At 47.4% G+C, this 9,670-nt stretch overlaps 1 protein-coding gene and 1 pseudogene across 1 annotated transcript; one reads left to right on the top strand and one right to left on the bottom strand.

Annotated features, from left to right (window-relative positions):
* Positions 1-3,415: 3,415 nt before the first annotated feature.
* Positions 3,416-5,507, top strand: LOC125540190 (protein FAR1-RELATED SEQUENCE 5-like; annotated as a pseudogene).
* A 1,920-nt stretch (positions 5,508-7,427) lies between these two features.
* Positions 7,428-8,741, bottom strand: LOC125507939 (uncharacterized). Its single transcript, XM_048672471.2, has 2 exons — positions 8,433-8,741; positions 7,428-8,322 (listed from the first exon to the last, which is right to left on the bottom strand). The coding sequence occupies exons 1-2, from the start codon at positions 8,628-8,630 to the stop codon at positions 7,690-7,692; spliced, it is 831 nt and encodes a 276-aa protein (XP_048528428.2). The 5' UTR covers positions 8,631-8,741; the 3' UTR covers positions 7,428-7,689.
* Between the last annotated feature and the right edge of the window lie 929 nt (positions 8,742-9,670).

Genomic DNA, 9,670 nt, shown 5'->3' with positions numbered 1-9,670 from the left:
ACAAGGGTATGTAGATGCACTCTCCTTCCCCTCATTGCTAGATTACTCCATAGATTGATCTTGGTGATGTGTAGAAAATTTTAAAATTCTTCTACGTTCCCCAACACCGCCCACGGCAGCAGTAGTACCGTGAGTGCGGTAGTACCGCGCCTAGCAAGCGGTAGTACGGTGGCCTCTGGCCTAGAAAGGTGGCGTGAGCGGAAGTAGGGGCGGAAGTAATTTTTTACTTCCGCGCCCTACACGGTAGTACCGTTCCCTATGAGTTGTAGTACCGTGCTGGATTTTTGCGCTGACCGAAACTCAGCGGAAGTAGCCACGGATGTAATTTTATTACTCTATGCCTTCCCAGCCCAGAATGAGCCCTGCCTTGCGGAAGTACCGCAAGGGCGCGCAGTAGTACCGCTCATTGCCTTGTGCAACAGGGCCTCACCTGGCTCCTGTCGTGCGAGTAGTAGTACGGCACTTCCCAACGGTAGTAGCGCATGCCTGTGCGGTAGTACTATGGGTATGTGCAGTAGTACCGCATGTCGCGGGATGAGTAGGTGGGTAACTGTTGGATTTTTCCTCACACTATATAAGGGTGTCTTCTTCCCCTAGTTGACCACCTCTTCCCTTCCTAAGCTCCATTGTTGCTCAAAGCTCCATTTTCGCCCGATCTCTCTCCCTAGCCAATCAAACTTGTTGATTTTCTAGGGATTAGTTGAGAAGACCCCGATCTACACTTCCACCAAGAGAATTTTGATCCCCCCCCACTAATCCCTTGTGGATCTTGTTACTCTTGGGTGTTTGAGCACCCTAGACGGTTGAGGCCACCGCGGAGCCATATTACATTGTGGTGAAGCTTCATGGTGTCGTTGGGAGCCTCCACTTAAGTTGTGGAGATAGCCCCAACCTTGGTTGTAAAGGTTCGGTCGCCGCCTCCAAGGGCACCAATAGTGGAAGGCATCTCGCATTGTGTGAGGGCGTGAGGAGAATACGGTGGCCCTAGTGGATTCTTGGGGAGCATTGTGCCTCCACACCGCTCCAACAGAGACGTACTTCCTCTCAAGGGGAAGGAATTTCGGTAACACATCCTCGTCTCCACCGGCTCCACTCTTGGTTATCTCTTACCTTTACTTGTGCAAGATTATATTGTGTCGTATCCCTTTCTTGCTTGTGTGCTTGTTGTTGTTGCATCATATAGGTTGCTCACCTAGTTGCATATCTAGACAACCTACTTAGATGCAAAGTTTAAATTGGTAAAGAAAAGCTAAAAATTGTTAGTATGCACCCCCCCCCCAGTCAACTATATCAATCCTTTCAATAGGAGAAATAAAGAATATAACATGAACTTGACAAGATGATACGAAACTTCGAATAGAGAAACAACACAAAGCCTCCAGAACCAGTGAAAGAACGGAATGAAAAAGAACAGAGAAGAACAACATCTTCTACCACCGATGAGCTTGAAAGAGCATCCTTGCGATGAAGGCTTGAACGGAGTTGTTGAAAGAATCAACATCCAAAAGATATGCTTCTTATGGGTATATGGAAAACATCTCAAAATTTTGAGTTTAAATCGTGCCACTAATAGTAAAAAAATAGATTTCTTGAGAGTCACATAGAGATGCCAAACTTCCTTCACTGAGAGAATAAAGAGAAACTTGGCTCATCGATAAGCACCCCAAATAGCAACAATCCTCAGGAAGACTTTAGGTGAAATCTAAACCAAGATAACTCCACTAAAGAATTGATGGGTTGAAAATGTCTCCTAAATGAAGAGAAGATGTTGGGTTGAAAGATCTCATTCTTGACAACTTCTCTTCGTCTTTCTCTAGAATCAAGAATGATATACCACAACTTCAAAAGATAATGGAGAATGAATTGCACTTCAGAATGCTTGAATTCCTAAAACAAAACATGTGTTCAACATCATGTATCTTTTAAGAATATAGCTTGGCGGATCTTAACTTCAAGAAAGAATCTTGGATAACACTTCGAGAATGAAAGAAAACCTTGACGAACCACTATGTAGAGCCTCCTAGAAGAACTTTGGAAATAAAAAATGATGATATAAAAGAAATGAAGGTTGGAAAAAACAAGTTTGAAGCCTTGCAATGATTTCCTTCAAACACCTTTGAAAATGAAGACGAAGCTCCGTGACGGGATAACCGATAAAACTTGAAACTCTGGAAAAGGAAATACGAACTATTTTGAACCCAGAATTTATTCATCGTGAATAAACTTCGAAAGAAGGAATTAAATCACCTCAATGCAACAAGAATAAGAATTATGATATGCCTATCCTTCATCAACTTAACTTGATGACAAGCAATGGATCTGGCATGCGACTTATTCCTGTTGAAAAGGATTGAAGAGAGATATCACAAACTTGAAGAAGTCTTCAACGGATCACCAGGAACAATTTAGAAATGGATGAAGATACTTGAGGGGATTTAGATACATGAGAATGAAGAGACCACGATCCGACTAGAGAATACTTGAACGAAGTGTCGGACAAATTTGGAGATGAACGAAGAAACAACAGTTAGAAGAATTGGAGAACGAAACTTGAAAGTTGGGAACCAAGAAATCTTCTAGAATGATGGCCTTTGGAGAATAAAAAAAAACTCCTGAAATGCTTCGGATGGGAGCGAAAGAATTTCTCACGATCGGAAACAATTTGAGAGGATATTATCAAGCTTTAAACACGAATTTCAAGAGAACGGGCAAAGATTTAGAGGAAAAACTCTTCTTTGGTCTTCAAAAGTTGAGAATGACGATGAGAAATACCAGCAAGAATTGTTGAAACACACCGAAACAATGAAAAATAGAAAGGTTGCTCAAAAGAAAAAATAATTCGAAAGCAATCTTTGAGAAGGCATATGACTGATGGAATCCATTCTTACGTGAGATTTCGACAAAGATTTGAGAAAAATCTATAGCAAAGGATTAGAAAAGCCATGTAAGATCTTGAAGACTTGTGGGTTATGGGCCCACTCAAAAGGAAACATCACTGAAATGATTGCTTAGAAAGAGATGATGCACCGTCATTCAATTCATTTCGGTGGAACGAGGTAAGAACGCTGATATAGCTTGAAAGGACTTTGATGGAAACACGGGTCTCCTAAGATATCTTCTATACTCTTTTAATCATCTACGAAGTGCAGAGGCTTGGGTAATTACTTTTGACATAGAAACACATTGAACAAGAGAAAGGGGTATGAACAAGAGAGGCTTCGGTAAGATCTCATCACCTACATCAAGGCCACCCTGAAGCTCTGACTTGGGGACAACCCGGATTTCAAGGAGAGGGAATTGTTGGCTACACTTGTACGGTTCTACCTCTACTTCCCCTGCTGCTCCAAACACACACAAGACAGCATCTACTCCAAGCGACAACATGACAAGAAGGGTGATCAGGCCCAAGACTACCATGGTGAGGAAGCCAACCCCAGAGTCAGTGGTCCATAATGGTTTCAAGTCCCAGGAAGGAAAGGACTACTTGATCAGCAGGCTCTCAGCCCTAGCACTTCATGTGGAGTACGGTGACGACTACACTCTCTTGTGTCTCTCTTCTCCTTCCTCCCTCCACCTTTCGATAAAGCTCAGTGAGCATGTACCACACACCAAACCACCTATAATAGATAGTGAATCTCATTAGTTACCTTAACAACAAGCAGTAGAGGTTGAAGCATAACGGTTTGTCCCGTGGTTTTACTATGGGGTGGGAGTAAATAATTTGTGTCATCTATGCATATGTTGCGCTACCCGCTTACTCGTTCCGTTCGCCCCTCCCTCTCGGATTGTGAAGTCCGGCGTAGATTGTCAATTTGACAACGTAATATAAGTTATTTATCACAAAATAATTCTTTTGAATATGAATTCCATGATTTACCTTTTAAAGCATGTGACTCGATTTTTTAGGCGCCGGGCCAATATTGTGCATCATGCCACACCCTCTGGCTGCTTGATCATTCATAGGTCCTCATGTTTAGCCACTCCGGTGGTACATCCCCACACACGCTTGCTGCACATTCACATGCTGCAATCTTCTCCTCGGACTGAGATCCAGTGACTTCACTTGGTGAAGTCACGTTGCAACTTTAGGCTCTTCATCTCCATCCAAAACAGATCCAATGGTCCATATCACACAAAGGAAAAAGCCCTTAGCACTTAGCAGTTTTGGACGAGTGCAGCTGAAGAAAAGAGTTCGTGGGAATCTGCTCCGCTCTCCCGCGCCGCGCCGGCGTCTCGGACAGGGAGACGGCGCTGCTCCGCCGCATCGGAGAGGAAGGGGAATCGCACCACACCGCAACATCTGGGAGAGAGAGCAAGGGACTCGCGCCGGCCGCCGCATTGGAGAGGAGTCGCGTGGCCGCGCCGGCCGCCGCATTGAAGAGGAAAAGGAGCCGCGCGGCCGCACCGTCGCTGGAGGAGAGGGAGGGGCGGGCTGCCGCCGGAGGAGTGGGAAGGCCACGCGTGCCGCCGTCGCCGTCGGACCTCTGCCATCCCGCATCCAGTCGAGGTAATGTGTCCCCGATTCATACAGATACAGTAAGAGTTAGGTATGTACAGAGCAGTTCTTGTACAGGTTCAGTTTGAGTTGCTTGGGTGCAGAATGGTAGTCAGTTTGATTACTCATGATGCATGTACAATACAAATTGCTTGGAATAGTTTGCACGTACACTCTGATGAAATTTTGTCCTCTGATTTTAGACTTTCATTTGGAATTTCTGAAATTGAGTGCTCTCTATTGTGCTATTTGACAGAATTCAGTGTTGTGCTTCACAATTGACTATTGTGAGATGGTAGAAATTGGCAAGGGAATACCTCAAGTTGGTATGAGATTCAGAAATGTGGATGAGGCTTGGGCATTTTGGGTTGCATATGGGGGTCACACAGGCTTTGGTGTGAGAAGGAGATATGCAAACAAAAGCAGACTTGATGGTCAGGTTGGTTCATGTAGATTTGTTTGTTCCAACGAGGGTCATCGAAGAAAAGGGCAAACCGATCACGCAACAAAGCGTTTTAGAGCTGAAACAAGAACCAATTGCCAAGTTCGTATGTCTTTTCAATTGGATCGAGAGGCCGGAAATTATGAAGTAACCGAGGTTGTGCTGGAACACAACCACTTGTTGCCATTGCCACAAACTCGCCACTTGATGATATCCCAAAGAAAGATTTCAGAAAGATAAGCTTTTGAAATTGAAACCGCCGATGATTCCGGCATTATGCCACAAGCTGCACATGAGTTTGCTTCTCATCAAGTTGGTGGACCGATTAACCTTGGATATACTTGTCGTGACCAAAAAAATCATTTGCGAACCAAGCGACAAAGGGAGTTGGCTTTTGGACAAGCTGGAAGTATGTTGAAATATTTTCATGACAAAACTGCTGACAATCCATCATTCCAATATGCACTACAGTTGGATTGTGAGGAGGATATAACCAACATATTCTGGGCTGATGCTAAAATGATCCAAATGTGCAGCAAGCCAATGACTTTCTTAGTTCTGCAAAACTGAAGAAAAAGGAGGTTTCATCTAAAAATTTAAGGAGAAAGCAAACTTGGTTTGATAAGTTACGCAAGGGGCGAAAGCAACCTAAATCAGCGGCAACAACAAAAAAAGAAGCAAAGGTCAGCTACAGTATGTATGTACTATCTGTTCTTATTCATTCCTAAACTAACAAAATGATTTTTCATTTACATGGACAGCAACAACAATAAAAAAAAAGACAGTGTGCAGCCTTAAGTGCAAATGGAGAATGATGGCACAAACAAAGGAGGGAGTCCCATGGGAGAAAGTGAGAAGCGTCAAGAATACGATGCAATCGACAGCTTTACCAAGCTTTTGACAACTTCACGAGTTGACGATGATATCTTCATGATGATCTGATCTAGTATCTTCAAAGTTGCTAGGTAGTATTTTGGACAGGGTTAACTACAGTATTTTGGGGATTGACCAGTCTTTTTTGGCCTAGTGTACAAGTGAAATGGCCTGCTTTTGTGTACTTGAATGATTACTCGACATTGGCATTTTTTGCTGTAGCATTTGGATGTTCTATGATGCAGCCTTTCAATGTCAAATGCCACTCTATACAGCCAAATGATAACCTTGCTTCATGTATGTTGAAACGGCTATAGACCTATAGTTTATATATTCAGAAATGAAGATTAGATAGTTGGCATGTAATCTGTTTTAACTGAATCCTACGATGAGTCTTCTGTCGCTGCTGGGCTGCAAAACTGACCAAGTGCTGAGGGCTTTTGCCTTATGTGATATGGACCATTGGATCTGTTTTGGATGGAGATGAAGAGCCTAAAGTTGCAACGTAACTTCACCAAGTGAAGTCACTGGATCTCTCTCCCTTCTCCTCGCTCTCACTCACAGCACCATGGTGACATTGGTGAGAGAATGCCTAGCATAGGGACGGTGAGTTGAAGCTCGGAAACGGTAACACTGCAGTTACTCTGCAGGCATCACCCAGAAGAACGTCCTGCCAACCTAACAGGTCACCGGAGCCAACGGGTTATTGCGAATCTTCTGGCGCGGCGCGGCAGCCCCTGCCGTGGGACAGGGATCAGGTGATATGCACCTTTGCATGTCATCGTGTGACTTGCGGCCTAAATTCAAATTTAAACATTATAAAAAAATCTGAAAAAAATCATGTATGTTCATAGCATATATTAAGATAATCCCTAAAAAATTCGGATTAAAATTCGAGACATACATCAAGAAGCAAAAAAGAGAAATCTGTTATGAATAATTGCGAATGGTTCTCTGTATACTATTCACATATGAGTTTCTCTTTTTTGCTTTTTGATGTATGTTTCGAATTTTGATCTGAATTTTTTAGGGATTATTTTAATATGTGCTATGAACATGCATGATTTTTTTCAGATTTTTTTATAATGTTTAAATTTGAATTTAGGTCGCAAGTCACACGGTGACATGCAGATCCCTGACATGCAGATCCCTGTCCCTTCTGGACCGTTCCAAAGGCCGAGGCTGCCTTCCCTTTCCCAAACGCTCCCGCCATAGCCGAAACCATCGTGGATCTCGAGCTTTTGGAGCCCGCCTTCCATTCTGAACTTCCGCCCATTCCTTAACTATCCTGGAAAAATCACATGCAGCTGGTGCAGAATCATTAACGTACGGTCTAAAATCGCACTGGATGTTCTAACCGACGGCCGCACCGGCCATGTACAGTACAGAGAAGAATACCACAGCCTTCTTATTTACAGCTCATAAACCCACCTACTAGACGTTGGACTGAATCAACATCCGACGAGATTTGCTTGGCATTTGCCATCAAATAAATTTCAGATCTCAAATCTTGTACTGATCCAAAACAGTACAAGATTTGCAGTATCATACCGAAATCACCACAGAGAACACGAATTTCAATTGCGCGGTACCAACATTTGGGCAAGCGAACCAATGTAAATTGTGGGCTAAAATTAAGATTCAATTACCCAATTCAGTTACACAAATACATAATAAGCTTACTACAGCGCGATCGTCGTCACCGTTTCCTCACAACACACACCAAGGGGTGCACCGGTGATCCGGTGCACCCAAACCCAGATTTCAAATTTACAGTCTAGCACCGTCGACACAGCCGGACATCCCGACTAACAGCACAGAACAGAAAAAACTGCTACTGGAAAACTATCGCCAAGCCCTAGGATCTTCCTCCAAGGATCTACTTCTTGGCCTTCTTGGCGGCGGGGGCCTTCTTCGCCGGCGCTGCCTTCTTGGCGGGCGCGGCCTTCTTCACCGGCGTGGATCTCTTGGTGGGCGGCTTCCTGGCGGCGGGCTTCTTGGGCGCCGCGGCGGCCGGCGCCTTCTTCCCTGGCGCGTCCTTGGCCGAGGTCTTGGCAGCCTTGGCGGGGCGGCCCTTGGGCTTGGCGGCTGCCTTGGGCTTCGCCGCGGCCTTGGTCTTGGCGGGGGCCTTGGCCTTGGGCTTGGCGGCCGCCTTGGGCTTCGCCGCGGCCTTGGTCTTGGCTGGGGCCTTGGCCTTGGGCTTGGCGGCGGCCTTCTTGGCGGGCGCCTTGGCCTTGGTTTTGGTGGCGGTCTTCTTGGCTGGCGCCTTCTTCTTGGCCGCGGGCTTCTTCTTGGCCGCCGGCTTGGGCTTGGCCGCGGCGGCAGACAGCTTGTAGGAGGCCTTGACCTTGGTCAGCTTGCCGGAGGCGACCAGCTTCTTGAGCTGCACCGACAGGATCTTACGGAAGTTGGCCGGGAGGTGCGCCTTGTGCTTGTCCTCGACGAACTTGGCGATGGCGTACGGGCTCGACCCCGTCCGCTCCTTCAGGGCGGTGATGGCCTCCGACACCATCTGCACAGACGCAAACACGAACGAACCATCAGATCAAACGCAAACACGAACGAACAGAGAGCAATTCGAACGAGAATGGAGCGAGATTCGGCGAAGGACTCGGGGTTTACCTCAGCGTAGGTCGGGTGGGCGGGGGCGGCGCGGGGCTTCCTCGGGGCGGAGGGCTTCTTGGCCTTGGCCGCCTTGGCCTTGGTCTCCTTGGCCGGCTTCGCGTCGCCGGCGGCGGGCTCTGCCGTGGTCTCCACGACGGGGTCGGCGGCCGCCGCCACCTCAGGGGCCGGGACATCGGCGACCACGTCAGTCGACATTGCAGCGGGGAACCGAGGGGAGAGGAGAGCGCTGGTGTTGCTTGCCGGAGCTGAGAGAGAGATGCGTGAGCTGAGGCGCGGTGGTGGGTGAGGAGGTCGTGGCGGAGCAAGCGGTGGTTAAATAGTGGGAGACGTAGGGAAGACGGGGGAGGCCCGAATGCCGCGCGCTGATTGGTCGAGGGGGCGTTGCCGCGGATCGCCCCCCTAAGCGGCCGTCAGCAAACCTGGCCCGCCCGATCCGCTCCCATCCAACGGTCCTCCACGCGCCCCATCGGGTGCCGCGGATTGCTTCCCCCCTGGTTGGCCCTCCCCGGCTCGCGAACCAGCCTCCAGACCTCCAGAGTGTGCTTCTCCTCTCGATTTCCGATCGAATATCGCTCAATCGGATCCATCGTTTGGAGTGTAAATTTTTGCATCATGTAGGCACGGACCATGGCTTTGTAACGAGATTGAGTTTGTGCGATTTGGTTGAGTATTCTGGGAGAAATGAGCCGGCGATCAGGGACTGGTCAGGATGGTGCCTTTGTGTGAGTTCGCCGGAGATTTCCGGCCAGCGGCACGGGGTGCACCGGCGAACAATGAGATTTTTCGGCATGGTCATGTAGCTGGTTAACGTAGCAACCCGTACATGTATGAATCACGTCGATCTGACGTCGTTTGGATAGGCTACGAGGCGATGGAACGAGACACAAGTTGCACAGCTTGTGGCACCCTTTGCTGGTGCTGTGTGAGTTCAGCCCTGCTTTGCACCGTTCTCCCGCGCGGTGGCCGGCCGGCTCGCCGGAGAACCGACGTCCTCCGGCAGGTGTGCACATGGGGAAGGCGTTCCAGCTGCTGCATTTGGGTTGTCACATTTGAGTTGGGATTAATCTGCATTGGAGTGATCGGTGCTTGTTCTTGTGGTTGGGGAGTCTACCTGGTGATACAAGCTGGCTTGTTCTATCTCTCAGATCAAATTTTCATCACGATTTCGTATGATCTATGGATGCACGACGCAAATTGTTGTCTGGTCTTGGGTGGAACGACGAACTGGATTGAAA

The sequence above is a fragment of the Triticum urartu genome, chromosome 5A, assembly GCF_056163025.1.
Source record: "Triticum urartu cultivar PI428250 chromosome 5A, HENAU_Tu73, whole genome shotgun sequence".
Taxonomy (NCBI): domain Eukaryota; kingdom Viridiplantae; phylum Streptophyta; class Magnoliopsida; order Poales; family Poaceae; genus Triticum; species Triticum urartu.
The sequence above is the reverse complement of the archived record's forward strand: the minus strand, read 5'-3'. Positions and strand labels throughout refer to the sequence as shown.